A 16,496-nucleotide genomic window follows, 5' to 3' on the forward strand; every position below is an offset into this window, starting at 1 on the left:
AGAGAAAGAGGAAGAGAGAGAGAGAAAGGGGAAGAGAAAGAAACAGAGGGGGTGGGAGGTATCCACACAACATAGTGATGAGAAACTAAGTCAATAAATTAATTTGCTCATTTAAAACTTCTTCACAAAAATGCACATTTGTCGGTTTGATTAATAATAGGAATTTTTTAAAGCTTCTTTCTGAAATTACCTCACTGGCACCCTATGTAATACATAAATTGTAATGTGACCACCTCGCCCCCTCCCCCACCCACCATCACACATGAAAAGGTTGGACAACCCTAAATGTACACCCATTAAATTTCAGTGCAAGGTACCTGCAGCTGGTTCCAAAAAGTTTTTCAAAGTGCTCCGATTCAACAGATCTACAACCAACCACTACAACTCCTGCACGAAACCACAACCTGAAGATTAGAATTAGGCAGCAATTATACAAGACGACCGACACAGTTTCATCGTGAGCTCCACAGTACACTGCTAGACAAATTATTAGCTCACGAGATTAAAAACACCTTAATCAACAGGGGCGGTGCAGTGGTTAGCACCGCAGCCTCACAGCTCCAGCGACCCGGGTTCAATTCTGGGTCCTGCCTGTGTGGAGTTTGCAAGTTCTCCCTGTGTCTGTGTGGGTTTCCTCCGGATGCTCCGGTTTCCTCCCACAGCCAAAAGACTTGCAGGTTGATAGGTGAATTGGCCATTATAAATTGCCACTAGTATAGGTAGGTGGTAGGGGAAGATAGGGACAGGTGAGGATGTGGTAGAAATATGGGATTAGTGTATGATTAGTATAAATGGGTGGTTAATGGTCGGCACAGACCCGGTGGGCCGAAGGGCCTGTTTCAGTGCTGTATCTCTAAATCTAAAAAAACATAAATCAGATCTCCACAGAATTCAAAATTAAAATGAATACTGGTTCTTCGGAACCCTGAACAGCATGTTTGAGAATTCACCAGTCCACTTCAAATATCACTGGGTTGACAGGCCAATAATTGCGCTCAATGTCAATACATACTTAACGCTGCTGTTTTCGCAAACTGAAATTTCTTCTACACAACTTACAGAAATTATTTCTAAATGCTCATTAGCACAAAGCACAGTAAGTAACTTTTTACTTTATTATGCTAGCAGACAAGTATGTTGGTCAACTTGTCGATTTATAAACTGCAAAAGGAAGCAACGTCTCATGTCCATGAGTGTAGAAGGGAAATATCCGCCATGGTTCCTATATTGTGGCTGCTATCAAACAACATCAGCTCTTCACACATTCCCCATTCGTGATTACGCATTACTAAATTTGTAACACTGCACATCCTCAGAATTTTTCTCATGGTAGAAAACAGCATCTCCACATTTCAATTTAGTCCAAAAGGTCTCAATTTACAGATAAACAGAATTTATACTAGACCACTACTTATGCTGTGCTACTGCAATTGGAAATAAAACTAACACCAGTCATGCGATGGACATTTTCAGGAATGACAAGTGCTCACTACTACCACCCAAAAGTAGCAAGTCAGAACACCCGAAAGATGGGCATTAGTAATAGATTATAATTATATGGAAGGCCAAAGCAGAGATGATGACTGTGTACAAAAAGTACCAAGCTAATAGCAGCAAGTGGTAGAGCTGAGAGCAGACAAGAAAGTCTTGTGGTGTCAATGGCCAACCTGGTTCGGAAAGTTGATGAGTATAACGTAGAAAAAAATATCACGGTGCACAAGGCAGCAACTGAAACTTGAGGTTCTAATGGCATTAAATAGCCCAAACTTCTCAGTTTACACCCCATCGCAGTGCATATACGCATTCTATATGCAATAGATTCTCTGAACTCACTGCACTACTATGTCTGAAATCTCCCAGTGATCGATTCTTGCCCCCTTCATAAACATGTGCCCCTTGGAAATATCATCTGAAGACATGAGGACATCTTCAAAACAATTCACTCACACCACAGCCCCAAACGACCAACTTCAGTTTTTGGTTTTATTCTATGGTCAAATTTCAGGTCTAGATTCGAAACATTCAGACTAGGGATACTCATTAACCTTTGACAGAAAGACATAATCCCAAGCAGCGACTTACTCAAGAGCTACTTACTGATTGCCATCAGGACTTTGATGAAGTGTAATGGTGGACATTTTGCCATACGGCATGCAAAGCCTCTCAACCAAGGAAACATTTAAAATATTTTGCAGTCTCTTTCAAATGCTGAGACAGTAATCATTAGCCCAATTGATTTTCATCTCCTTACAATTACAACGTATACTTTCAGACAATCGCACACAAAAGATGTAGAAGAGGCAATCTCTTATTTAAATTGGACATTGGTACAGTTCTTTCTTTTCTTTTGGGCCTCCTTATCTCGAGAGACAATGGATATGCGCCTGGAGGTGGTCAGTGGTTTGTGAAGCAGCGCCTGGAGTGGCTATAAAGGCCAATTCTAGAGTGACAGACTCTTCCACAGGTGCTGCAGAGAAATTTGTTTGTCCGGGCTGTTGCACAGTTGGCTCTCCCCTTGCGCCTCTGTCTTTTTTCCTGCCAACTACTAAGTCTCTTCGACTCGCCACATTTTAGCCCTGTCTTTATGGCTGCCCACCAGCTCTGGCTAACGCTGGCAACTGACTCCCACGATTTGTGATCAGTGTCACAGGATTTCATGTCGCGTTTGCAGACGTCTTTATAGCGGAGACATGGACGGCCGGTGGGTCTGATACCAGTGGCGAGCTCGCTGTACAATGTGTCTTTGGGGATCCTGCCATCTTCCATGCGGCTCACATGGCCAAGCCATCTCAAGCGCCGCTGACTCAGTAGTGTGTACAAGCTGGGGATGTTGGCCGCCTTGAGGACTTCTGTGTTGGAGATACGGTCCTGCCACCTGATGCCAAGTATTCTCCGGAGGCAGCGAAGATGGAATGAATTGAGACGTCGCTCTTGGCTGACATACGTTGTCCAGGCCTCGCTGCCATAGAGCAAGGTACTGAGGACACAGGCCTGATACACTCGGACTTTTGTGTTCCGTGTCAGTGCGCCATTTTCCCACACTCTCTTGGCCAGTCTGGACATAGCAGTGGAAGCCTTTCCCAAGCGCTTGTTGATTTCTGCATCTAGAGACAGGTTACTGGTGATAGTTGAGCCTAGGTAGGTGAACTCTTGAACCACTTCCAGAGCGTGGTCGCCAATATTGATGGATGGAGCATTTCTGACGTCCTGCCCCATGATGTTCGTTTTCTTGAGGCTGATGGTTAGGCCAAATTCATTGCAGGCAGCCGCAAACCTGTCGATGAGACTCTGCAGGCACTCTTCAGTGTGAGATGTTAAAGCAGCATCGTCAGCAAAGAGGAGTTCCCTGATGAGGACTTTCCGTACTTTGGTCTTCGCTCTTCGACCGGCAAGGTTGAACAACCTGCCCCCTGATCTTGTGTGGAGGAAAATTCCTTCTTCAGAGGACTTGAACGCATGTGAAAGCAGCAGGGAGAAGAAAATCCCAAAAAGTGTGGGTGCGAGAACACAGCCCTGTTTCACGCCACTCAGGATAGGAAAGGGCTCTGATGAGGAGCCACCATGTTGAATTGTGCCTTTCATATTGTCATGGAATGAGGTGATGATACTTAGTAGCTTTGGTGGGCATCCAATCTTTTCTAGTAGTCTGAAGAGACCACGTCTTATTTAAATTGGACATTGGTACAGTACCCTGCCCAAAAAAGGTGAACTTTCAAAAGCTGAAACACACTAGTTGTCTGATCCACCACCATTCACACACTATCTTGGTATTTTCCTTCATTAAGCCCACAATGGCAGTGAGAGCAGTTTCAGTGTCACGGGAGCGCAGCTTTCCTCCAAATTCAGCATGGCACAGTCAAAAGGTGACTCCCCCTCCCATCACTGCAAAACAGAACGACCACGTGAAACTACCGTACTATAGAAAATCATCTACAAATTATGGCTGGTGATAGAGGACGAATGTTTTCTGCGGCTGGAAAGCGAGAAACAAAGCGCAGTGAAGGCAGAACTAGCCCAAGGTGCAGAGCAAAGCTGCAAGTTCTCTGTCCGAACCATCAGCCCTAGCTTTTATAAGGGGCTTTCACATGCGCTGGGGTTGCTGGGAGCCCTGCAGCTCCATAGATTCCGCTCTTCAACGAGAGAAGCAGAAGATTATCTCGCAGTCAGTAACTCCTCTGCCAACACCATCTACTACAGGAGAGTTTCTACCGGCAGTCGTGTGAGCAGCCCTGGCTTTAGGGTAACATGACAGCATTCAATGAACTAAATCACTGCGATATGACTCATGTCCCACGAATCAGGCCTAAATCACTAACTGTTTATTTCCTCATACACTAAGTATGAAACTAGGTTTCATGCAGCGTGATGTATCTGTCGGGTATATAAGCGCAGCAGGCAGCGGCAGTGCACAATGTTGCACTGTTCTCCATTCCTTGAGGTATATCCCTCCACATAAACATCACTTACAATTTGATTTCCAAGCGGAGAAAAACAGCAAAGTGTTCATCCCGATGAATTTCCTTAACGTGTTTCTCTATTTAACTACACTAATAGCACCTAGTTCAGTAATCATAACCTAAAGTAGCAACTACACTATTAGCTCAAAATGCATAACACCATCGGTAGATCTAAATACAATCAGGAGGCACTGATGCAGACACACAGTTAACCATGCGCTAAAAATGCCGTTTCAACAGTTAGGACACAAAACAAATCCTAAACAGATGGGGAAAACCTGCTGGTTATTTCAGCAGGCTCAGAAAGAGGCTTTTAATTTTAAACACGCCATTGACTTAAATAAACACGAGTTCCCCTGAGTTGCCATTCCCGGTCATAAACAAAGGCACTAATTTATGAAAAGGCAAAGAAAATCCTCGGCATCTCCAAGTCACATATCTAAATATGAAGTGTCAATGACACAGACAAGTTGTGCATGTGTAATTTCTAACTGTGCTAATAATGGTAACGGCGTGTAAAAACAGCAGTGATCCTAATATACCTAATTTACAATGTTATCAAAGACCAAAAACCCATACAATCTACATTCCACTCCTCATTACCATTAAAATTCTCCAACTCCGATCCAATTCCAAGCCATGTTTAAATCTCACTTCAGAAGTACAAATATTTCATTCAAATATGAACACGGTGGAAGAGGTGGAGACAGAAACAGTCTAAAAATAGCTTTTCGAGATCAAAGGCACAGATTAAATCTTCAATTACTTGTTTTAATTCATTTCTTTGACAAAGACCACTTGCAGTACATTCAGTAAACCAGACTTCCTCTTCTCCATCTCCGATACTTCCACTTTTCCCTGTCTGGGTGAATACCAAGTCTCCACTTCTCTCTCCAGGTTGTGTCTGGATGTTCACTTTCCCTCTCCAACTGGCTTGTGTCTGTATTTCCTATGCTGATTCTTCAGCCTACCCACCCGTGTCTGGCCCCTTCTTCAGCACCCTCTCCGCCCCATATACATCCACCTCTTCCAGTGTGCGTCCCGTCACTATTTTTCTCTCTCTCTCTCTCTGTAATCACTATTTGTCCCTGTTTTTTTCTTTTTTCCCCCTGTTTGTCCATTCAGTAACGCTGCACTTCCAAACCTCGTATTTCTACTCTACCCACCCCTCTTAGGCACGGTCCTCTGCCACACGCTGTTCTCTTACCTTGTGCCATAGCCATGGACTCGAACCTCTGGAGCTCCTGCAGCAGGCTCTTTCTCTCCTTAGAGTGCAGGCTGTACACGAAGTCCCGGGCTCCCTGCACCGTGTTCAGTGGCTCCACCGGCTCCTTGGCCGAATGGGTGCCATACCACCGCCGATAAGCAGCCGGCTCGGCAGTGCTCGGACAAGAGAGGAGTGAAACACGGGGGAAGAACCCTCCGCTTTCACTTTTACTCCCAGAGCCGCAACTGGACGCCAGAGTCCGGGAAGGTCGCAGAACTCTCCTCAAGCAGGGGATCAGCAGCATGGCGAATACAGAAAGAAAGCGATTGCAAAAAAAAAGTCTTGACTCTTGATTATTAGCGTTACGTGGCGAGCAGGGAAAGAGCACAAACTGGCAGGCAGCGCTTCAAGCTCCTCGCACTGCCGGTTAAGAGACAGCTTCGCCTGGCAGTAACATTTTCCGCGGAGCCGCCAGCACCGCGTTCCAATCGAATGTCTGCAGATTCCAAATTCCAAAGTCAAGAAACTCCCAGCTGACAGCTGAGCGAGGAGCAGTGCGCATGCCTACGCTCCGCCCGTTCCCCCGCCCTCTCCCACTCTCCCTCGGGAAGCACTATGGGAGTTGTAGTCACTTCCACCACCGTTCCCTTCTGGAGGGGAGATGATTCAACTATAGCTCCCGGCATGCTGTGCGATGCCGCGCATGCGCGGAGTCACGGTTGGGGAGAAGTAGAAGCCTTTTTTTGTTGCGCTGCCTGTCAATCGTGGATTCCGAGGCAGCCCGGAATGGCAGCGCTTTGCTATGGAAATTATTTGTCAGAGATCAGCTCGTTCCGATTTAATCGCTGTCATTTGTAGGGCGTGATGCAGTCCAGGCTCTGAAGTTATTAACGCCCTTCCATTCAAGGGTTTCCAAAGCGCCCCAGTTCTTTTGGCACAAATACTGGAAGAAGCTGCTGATTTATGCAATTCTTTTTGCATGAAAAACGCCAGACTCGTGCATTTGGCTGCAACGACTTTTTAAACTTCTGCTCTTCCCCAGTGAATTTTTGTGCACACTGACATCGGGCCTGGAACACGTCACCTTTGGCAGTATCAAATAGTCAGTAGCGAGAGAAAAGAAATGCTGGAAACACACAGCAGGGAAAAGGGAAAACAAAGAGATTTTTAGTTTAGAGATACAGCACTGAAACAGGCCCTTCGGCCCACCGATCCTGACCAAATGTTTCTCCCCGAAGCAATAACCTCTCTTGCTTTTCTGATGATGTCGAACATTCTCCATAATAGAATGATACTGCGCAGTAGGAGGTCATTTGGCCCATCGTGCCTGTGCTAGCTCTTCAGTCGAGATATCCAACTAGTCCCACTCCCCAGCTCTTTCTCCACAGCCGTGCATTTTTTCCCCTCCAAGTATTTATCCAATTCCCTTTTGATTGTTACTATTGAATCTGCTTCCACCACCCTTTCGGGCAGTGTTTTCCAGATCACAATAGCTCACTGTGCAACAAGATATATTGCCTCTGATTCTTTGGCCAATTATCTTAAATCTGTGTCCTCTTGTTTCTGACCATGCTGCCACTGGAAACAATTTCATCTTATTTGTTTTGTCAAAACCATTCATGATTTTGAGCACCTTTATGATATCTCCTCTTAACCTTCTCTGCTCTATGGAGTGTGGGAAATCAATGGACGTTGACGAGGGCCCTGTCAACCATGGGGTGAAGGGTGGGTCCTCCTTGCTTGAGGAAAAAGGAAGACATATCAGAAGTGCTGGTATGGAAGGCTGCATATCAGGACAGATGGTACAGGGATGGAGAAAATGGGAGGATGGAATGGAGTCTTTACAAGAAGCAAGGTATAGATTTTTTTATTCATTTCATGTCATATGGGCGTTACTGGCAAGGCCAGCAATTGTTGCACATCCCTAATTACCGTTGAGAAGATGGTGGTTAGCTGCCTTCTTGAACAGCTGCAGCCCATCTGGTGTAGGTACACATCCGTGACGTGACATCCGTGATGTGACATCCGTGGCGTGACGTGACATCTGTCATGTGACGTGACTTGACAACAGTGACGCGATGTGATGTGTCGTGACATCCTGTCTGTGCCATGACGTGCCGTGACATCCTGTCGTGTCGTGACGTGCCGTGACATTCAAGAGGTTATGTGACGTGACGTCACATGACATGCTATCCGGGAAGTTCTGTGACATGAAATCCGTGCCATGACATGAAATCCGCGATGTGACATCCATGATGTGACTTGACATCCGTGAAGTGATGTGACGTGACATCCATGACATGACATCCATGACGTGACATGACGTAAAGTGGCATCCGGGACGTGACATGATATGACGTGACATCCGTGATGTGATGTGACGTGGCGTGACATCCGTGATATGATGTGACGTGACATGATGTGACGTGACCTCCGTGACGTGCCGTAACATCCATGACGTGACATGAAGTAACATCCGTGGCGTAATGTGACGTGACATCCGTGACATGATGTGACATCCAATATGTGACGTGATGTGATTTCCGTGATGTGATGTGACATCCATGACATGACATGACATCCGTGACATGATGTGACATGACACAACATCCTTGATGTGACGTTAACTGACATGACATCCTTGACATGACAACCATGACGGGACATTCGTGACATCACGTGACTGGACATTGTGACGTTACATGAGGGGATGTCCATGACGTGACAGGACATCCGTGACGTGACATGACGGAACGTCCATGACGTGACACGACGGGACGTCCGTGATGATACGTAATGGGACATCTGTGAGATTACGTGACATGACGTCAGTGACGTGACATCGGTGATGTGACATGACGTCCGTGACCTGATGTGCCACGACATCTGTGGCGTGACATGACATCCGTGCTGTGATGTGACGGCTGTGACGTGATGTGCCGTGACAGCCGTGACATCCATGCCGTGACGTGACATCCATGATGTGATGAGAGATCCGTGACATTACATTCGTGACATGACGAGACATCTCTGACGTGAGAATCCGTCACGTGACGTGACAACCGTGATGCAATGTGATGTGCCATGACATCCTGTCCATGTCGTGACGTGCCATGACATCCTTTTCGTATCGTGACATGCCGTGACATCTTTTCTGTGGCGTGACGTGAAATGTCATGAAATCCATGATGTGAAATGACATGCCATCCGGGACGTTCTGTGACGTGACATCTGTGACATGATGTGACGTGACATTCGTTACGTGACGTGACATCTGTTACATGACTTGACGTGACCTGACATCTGTGATGTGACGTGCGTGACATCCGTGAAGCGACATGACATGCGTGACATGATATGACATGTGTGTTGTTGTGTGCCGCAACATCCATTCCATGTCGTAACATCCGTGATGTGATGTGACGTGACGTAACGTGACATCCTTAATGTGACGTGACGTGACACGACATCCTTGATGTGATGTGATATCCATGACATGACATGACGTGACATGATGTGACATCCATGATGTGACATCTGCAACGTGATGTGACAATCGTGATGTGACGTGACATTACGTGATGGGACATCCGTGATGTAATGTAACGTGGCATCCGTGACGTTACGTGACATGACAACCGTGAAGTGATGTGACATGCTTGCCAGGATAGGACGTGACATCAATTACATGACATGACTTGACTTGATATCCGTGCTGTGACATGACATGACATCCGTGACGTGACACGACATCCGTGACGCGGCATGACGCGACGCGACATCCTTGAAGTTACATCTGTGACATTATTGATGGGACATGATGTGAAATGACGTGACATCCGTGATGTTATGTGACATGATGTGACATCCATGACGTGACGTGAAATGACGTGACGTGACACAACGTCCGTGATGTGACGCGACATCCGTGGCATGACATGACGTGTCATCCGTGCCATGATGTGACATGACATCCATGACGTGTCGTGACGCGACGTCCTTGATGTGCCATGACGTCGGTGTCGTGATGTGCCATAACAGCCGTGATATCCATGCCCTGACATGAAGTGACATCCGTGATGTGACATGAGAACCATGACATGATGAGACATTCGTGACGTGACATCCGTGAAGTTACATCCGTGCCGTGACATGACGTGACATCCGTGACGTTGTGACGCAACGTCCTTGATGTGCAGTGACGTCTGTGTCATGATGTGTCGTGACACCCGTGCCGTGGAATGAAGTAACATCCATGATGTGACATGACATCTGTGACATGACGAGATCTGTAACGTGATGAGACATCCGTGAAATGACATCCGTGACGTGACGTGACATCCTTGATGTGATGTGCCATGACACACATGACATGACAGGATGTGACATCTGCAATGTGACGTGACATCGTGATGTGAAGTGACATCTGTGACATGACATGACATCTGTGATGTGACGTGACGTGCCGTGACATCCATGATGTGACATCTGCAATGTGATGTGACATCCGTGACATGACATGACATTCTTGATGTGACGTGACGTGACATCCTTGATGTGATGTGACATGACGACAAAGAACAAAGAACAGTACAGCACAGGAACAGGCCATTTGGCCCTCCAAGCCTGCGCCGATCTTGATGCCTGCCTAAACTAACACCTTCTGCACTTCCAGGGTCCATATCCCTCTATTCCCTTCCTATTCATATATTTGTCAAGATGCCTCTTAAACGTCTCTATGGTACCTGCTTCCACCACCTCCCCCGGCAACAAGTTCCAGGCACTCATCACCCTCTGTGTAAAGAACTTGCCTCGCACATCCTCTCTAAACTTTGCCCCTCTCACCTTAAACCTATGTCCCCTAGTAACTGACTCTTCCACCCTGGGAAAATACTTCTGACTATCCACTCTGTCCATGCCGCTCATAACTTTGTAAACCTCTATCAATGTCGCCCCTCCACCTCGGTCGTTCCAGTGAAAACAATCCGAGTTTATCCAACCTCTCCTCATAGCTAATGCCCTCCAGACCAGGCAACATCCTGGTAAACCTCTTCTGTATCCTCTCCAAAGCCTCCACGTCCTTCTGGTAGTGTGGCGACCAGAATTGCACGCAATATTCTAAGTGTGGCCTAACTAAAGTTCTGTACAGCTGCAGCATGGCTTGCCAATTTTTATACTCTATGCTCCAACCGATGAAGGCAAGCATGCCGTATGCCTTCTTGACTACCTTATCCACCTGAGTTGCCACTTTCAGTGACCTGTGGACCTGTACGCCCAGATCTCTCTGCCTGTCAATACTCCTAAAGGTTCTGCCATTTACTGTATACTTCCCACCTGCATTAGACCTTCCAAAATGCATTACCTCACATTTGTCCGGATTAAACTCCATCTGCCATTTCTCCGCCCAAGTCTCCAACCGATCTATATCCTGCTGTATCCTCTGATAATCCTCATCACTGTCTGCAACTCCACCAACCTTTGTGTCGTCCGCAAACTTACTAATCAGACCAGCTACATTTTTCTCCAAATCATTTATATATACTACAAACAGCAAAGGTCTCAGCACTGATCCCTGTGGAACACCACTAGTCACATCCCTCCATTCAGAAAAGCACCCTTCCACTGCTACCCTCTGTCTTCTATGACCGAGCCAGTTCGGTATCCATCTTGCCAGCTCACCTCTGATCCCGTGTGACTTCACCTTTTGTACCAGTCTGCCACGAGGGACCTTGTCAAAGGCTTTACTGAAGTCCATATAGATAACATCCACTGCCCTTCCTTCATCAATCATCTTCGTCACTTCCTCAAAAAACTCAATCAAATTAGTGAGACACGACCTCCCCTTCACAAATCCATGCTGCCTCTAGCTAATCATAAGATCATAAGAACTAGGAGCAGGAGTAGGCCGTCCGGCCCCTCGAGCCTGCTCCGCCATTCAATAAGATCATGGCTGATCTTTTCGTGGACTCAGATCCACTTACCCGTGCTCTCACCGTATCCCTTAATTCCTTTATTGTTCAAAAAGATATCTACCTTAGCTTTAAAAATGTTTACTGAAGAAGCGTCAACTACTTCACTGGGCAAGGAATTCCATAGATTAACAACCCTCTGGGTGAAGAAGTTCCTTCTTAATTCAGTCCTAAATCTGCTCCCTCAAATATGAGGCTATGCCCTCTTGTCCTAGCTTCACCTGCCAGTGGAAACATCCTCTCTACTTGTATCTTATCTATTCCCTTCATAATTTTATATGTTTCTATAAGATCCCCCCTCATTCTTCTGAATTCCAATGAATATAATCCCAATCTACTCAGTCTCTCCTCATAAACCAACCCCCTCAACTCCGGAATCAACCTAGTGAACCTCCTCTGCACCCTCTCAAGTGCCAGTACATCCTTTCTCAAGTAAGGAGACCAAAACTGCACACAGTATTCCAGGTGTGGCCTCACCAGTACCTTATACAGCTGCAACATAACTTCTCTGCTTTTAAACTCAATCCCTTTAGCAATGAAGGACAAAATTCCATTTGCCTTCCTAATTACTTGCTGTACCTGCAGACCAACCTTCTGCGATTCATGCACAAGGACACCCAGGTCCCTCTGCATAGCAGCATGCTGCAACTTTTTACCATTCAAGTAATAATCCTTTTTACTGTTACTCCGACCAAAATGAATGACTTCACATTTATTAACATTGTATTCCATCTGCCAGACCTTTGCCCACTCACTCAATGTATCTATGTTCCTCTGCAAAGTTTCACAGTCATCTGCACACTTTGCTCTGCCACTCATCTTAGTGTCATCTGCAAACTTTGACACCCTACACGTGGTCCCCAACTCCAAATCATCTATATAAATTGTAAATAATTGCGGTCCCAACACCGATCCCTGAGGCACACCACTAGTGACTGATTGCCAACCAGAATAGCACTCATTTATCCCGACTCCCTGCTTCTTGTTAGTCAACCAATCCTCTATCCATGCTAATACTTTACCCCTAACGCCATGCATCCTTATCTTATGCAGCAGCCTCTTGTGCGGCACCTTTTCGAAGGCCTTTTGGAAATCTAGATACACCACATCCACTGGGTCCCCATTGTCCACCTTGCTCGTAATGTCATCATAGAATTCCAAAAGATTTGTCAAGCATGACCTGCCCTTCATGAACCCATGCTGCGTCTGCCCAACGGGACAATTTCTACCGAGATGCCCTGCTATTTCTTCCTTGATAATAGACTCAAGCATCTTCCCCACTCCAGAGGTTAAAGCTAACCAGTCTATAATTCCCCATCTTTTGTCTACCTCCCTTTTTAAACAGTGGCGTCACATCTGCTGTTTTCCAATCTGCTAGGACTACCCCAGAGTCCAGCTAATTTTGGAAAATTACCACCAGTGCACCTGCTATTTCTCCCGCCATCTCTTTTAGTACCCTGGGATGCATTCCATCAGGGCCAGGAGACTTATCAATCCTTAGCTCCATTAGCTTGCCCAACACTACCTCTTCCATAATAATGATTGTTTCCAGGTCCTCACCTACGTTCGTCTCTTTGTCAATTACTGGCATGTTATTAATGTCCTCCACTGTGAAGACTGATACAAAATACCTGTTCAATGCCTCGGCCATTTCATCATATCCCATAACTAAATTCCCCTTCTCATCCTCTAAAGGACCAATGTTTACTTTAGCCACTCTTTTTCATTTTATATATTAATAGAAACTTTTGCTATCTGTCTTTATATTCTGTGCTAGTTTTTTCTCATGTTCTATCTTACTTTTCTTTATAGCTCTTTTTGTGGCTTTCTGCTGACCTTTAAAGTTTTCCCAATCTTCTAGTTTCATGCTGCTTTTGGCCACTTTGTATGCCTTCTCTTTCAATTTGATAGCCTCCCTTATTTCCTTAGACACCCATGGCAGATTACCCCTTTTCTTCCAGTCCTTCCTTTTCACTGGAATATACTTTTGCTGAGCACTTTGAAAAATTGCTTTGAAAGTCCTCCACTGCTCGTCAACTGTCCCACCATAAAATCTTTGTTTCCAGTCTACTTTAGCCAAATCCTCCCTCATTCTATTGTAGTCCCCCTTGTTCAAGCGCAGGACCCTGGTATTGGATTTTATCTTCACACTCTCCATCTGTATTCTAAATTCAACCATACTGTGATCACTCCTTCCAAGAGGATCCCTAACTATGAGGTCATTAATTATTCCTGTCTCATTACACAGGACTAGATCTAGGATAGCTTGCTCCCTTGTCGGTTCCATTACATACTGTTCAAGAAAACTATCACGGATACACTCAATGAACTCCTCCTCAAGGCTACCCTGACTGAGCTGGTTCGACCAATCTACATGTAGATTAAAATCCCCCATGATAATTGCCGTACCATTTTTACAGGCATTAGTTATTTCTTTGTTTATTGCCCGCCCCAATGTGATGTTATTATTTGGTGGCCTATAGACTAGAATAAGTTCATTAGTTTCCAAATGGGAGTAAATCCTGTCCCGAAGAATATTCTCTAATAATTTCCCTACCACTGATGTAAGGCTCACCGGCCTATAATTTCCTGGATTATCCTTGCTATCCTTCTTAAACAAAGGAACAACATTGACTATTCTCCAGTCCTCTGGGACCTCACCTGTAGCCAATGAGGATGCAAAGATTTCTGTCAAGGCCCCAGCAATTTCTTCCCTTGCCTCCCTCAGTATTCTGGGGTAGATCCCATCAGGCCCTGGGGACTTATCTACCTTAATGCTTTGCAAGACACCCAACACCACCTCCTTTTTGATAATGAGATGACTGAGACTATCTACACTCCCTTCCCTAGGCTCATCATCCACCAAGTCCTTCTCCTTGGTGAATACTGATGCAAAGTACTCATTTAGTACCTCGCCTATTTCCTCTGGCTCCACACATAGATTCCCTTCTCTGTCCTTGAGTGGGCCAACCCTTTCCCTGGTTACCCTCTTGCTCTTTATATACGTATAAAAAGCCTTGGGATTTTCCTTAATCCTGTTTGCCAATGACTCCTCATAACCCCTTTTAGCCCTCCTGACTCCTTGCTTAAGTTCCTTCCTACTATCTTTATATTCCTCAAGGGATTCGTCTGTTCCTAGCCTTCCAGCCCTTACGAATGCTTCCTTTTTCTTTTTGATGAGGCTGACAATATCCCGCGTTATCCAAGGTTCCCGAAACTTGCCAAACTTATCCTTCTTCTTCACAGGAACATGCTGGTCCTGGATTCTAATCAACTGACGTTTGAAAGACTCCCACATGTCAGATGTTGATTTACCCTCAAACAGCCGCCCCCAATTTAACTTCTTCAGTTCCTGCCTAATATTGTTATAATTAGCCTTCCCCCAATTTAGCACCTTCACCCGAGGACTACTCTTATCCTTATCCACAAGTACCTTAAAACTTATGGAATTATGGTCTGTTCGCTAAATGCTCCCCTACTGAAACTTCGACCACCTGGCCAGGCTCATTCCCCAATACCAGGTCCAGTACGGCCCCATCCCCAGTTGGACTATCTTCGTATTGTTTCAAGAAGCCCTCCTGGATGCTCCTTACAAATTCTGCCCCATCCTAGTCCCTAGCACTAAGTGAGTCCCAGTCAATATAGGGAAGTTAAAATCACCCACCACCACAACCCTGTTACCTTTACATCTTTCCAAAATCTGTCTACATATCTGCTCCTCTACCTCCCGTTGGCTGTTGGGAGGCCTGTAGTAAAGCCCCAACATCGTGACTGCACCCTTCCTATTCCTGAGCTCCACCCATATTGCCTCACTGCATGACCCCTCCGAGGTGTCCTCCCACAGTACAGCTGTGATATTCTCCTTAATCAGTAATGCAACTTCCCCACCCCTTTTACATACCCCTCGATCCTGCCTGAAGCTTCTAAATCCTGGAACATTTAGCTGCCAATCCTGTCCTTCCCTCAACCAAGTCTCTGTAATAGCAACAACATCATAGTTCCAAGTAATAATCCAAGCTCTAAGTTCATCTGCCGCAACATCTCCCTTCCTGCTCTTCCTCTTAGTCTTACTGGCCTTATTTACTAGTTCCCCCTCATTTATTTCACTTGCTGTCCTACTGCTCTGGTTCCACCCCCCTGCCACACTAGTTTAAACCCTCCCGAGTGACGCTAGCAAACCTCACAGCCAGGATATTTGTGCCCCTCCAGTTTCAGGTCCCATCTGTCCCTGAAGAGAGCCCAATGGTCCAGATATCTGAAACCCTCTCTTCTACTCCAGCTGTTCAGCCACTTGTTTAGCTGCACTATCTTCCTATTTCTAGCCTCACTGGCACGTCACAGGGAGTAATCCAGAGATTACAACCCTAGAGGTCCTGTCTTTTAACTTTCTACCTAACTCCCTAAACTCCCCCTGCAGGATCTCATCACTCTTCCTGCCTATGTTGTTGGTACCGATGTGTACCACAACCTCTGGCTGTTCACCCTCCCCTTCAGAATGCCCCCTATCCGTTCAGAGACATCCTTGACCCTGGCACCAGGGAGGCAACATACCATCCTGGAGTCTCTTTCACGTGCACAGAAGCGCCTATCTGTGCCCCTGACTATAGAGTCCCCTATAACTATTGCTCTTCTGCGCTTTGTCCCTCCCTGCTGAACAACAGTGCCAGCTGTGGTGCCACTGCTCTGGCTGCTGCTGTTTTCCCCTGATAGGCCATCCCCCCCGACAGTATCCAAAACGGTATACTTGTTAGAGAGGGGGATAGCCACAAGGGATTCCTGCACTGACTGCCTGCCCCTTCTAGCGGTCACCCATCTATCTGCCTGCACCTTGGGTGTAACCACATCTCTAAAACTCCTGTCTAT

At 46.1% G+C, this 16,496-nt stretch overlaps 1 protein-coding gene across 3 annotated transcripts in view; it reads right to left on the reverse strand.

The window, feature by feature from the left end:
• tmem65 (transmembrane protein 65) overlaps positions 1-6,216 on the reverse strand; it is a 102,983-nt gene extending 96,767 nt beyond the window's left edge. The window contains exon 1 of one of the 3 annotated variants that reach the window (XM_068032404.1): positions 5,665-6,216. In XM_068032404.1, coding sequence (XP_067888505.1) covers positions 5,665-5,968 — 304 coding nt within the window. In that variant the 5' untranslated portion in view covers positions 5,969-6,216. The remainder of the gene's footprint in view (positions 1-5,664) is intronic. The other 2 variants (XM_068032407.1, XM_068032406.1) reach the window with 2 other exon arrangements.
• Positions 6,217-16,496: the final 10,280 nt, after the last annotated feature.

Source organism: Heterodontus francisci, chromosome 5 (genome assembly GCF_036365525.1).
Source record: "Heterodontus francisci isolate sHetFra1 chromosome 5, sHetFra1.hap1, whole genome shotgun sequence".
In the NCBI taxonomy this organism is placed as follows: Eukaryota; Metazoa; Chordata; class Chondrichthyes; order Heterodontiformes; family Heterodontidae; genus Heterodontus; species Heterodontus francisci.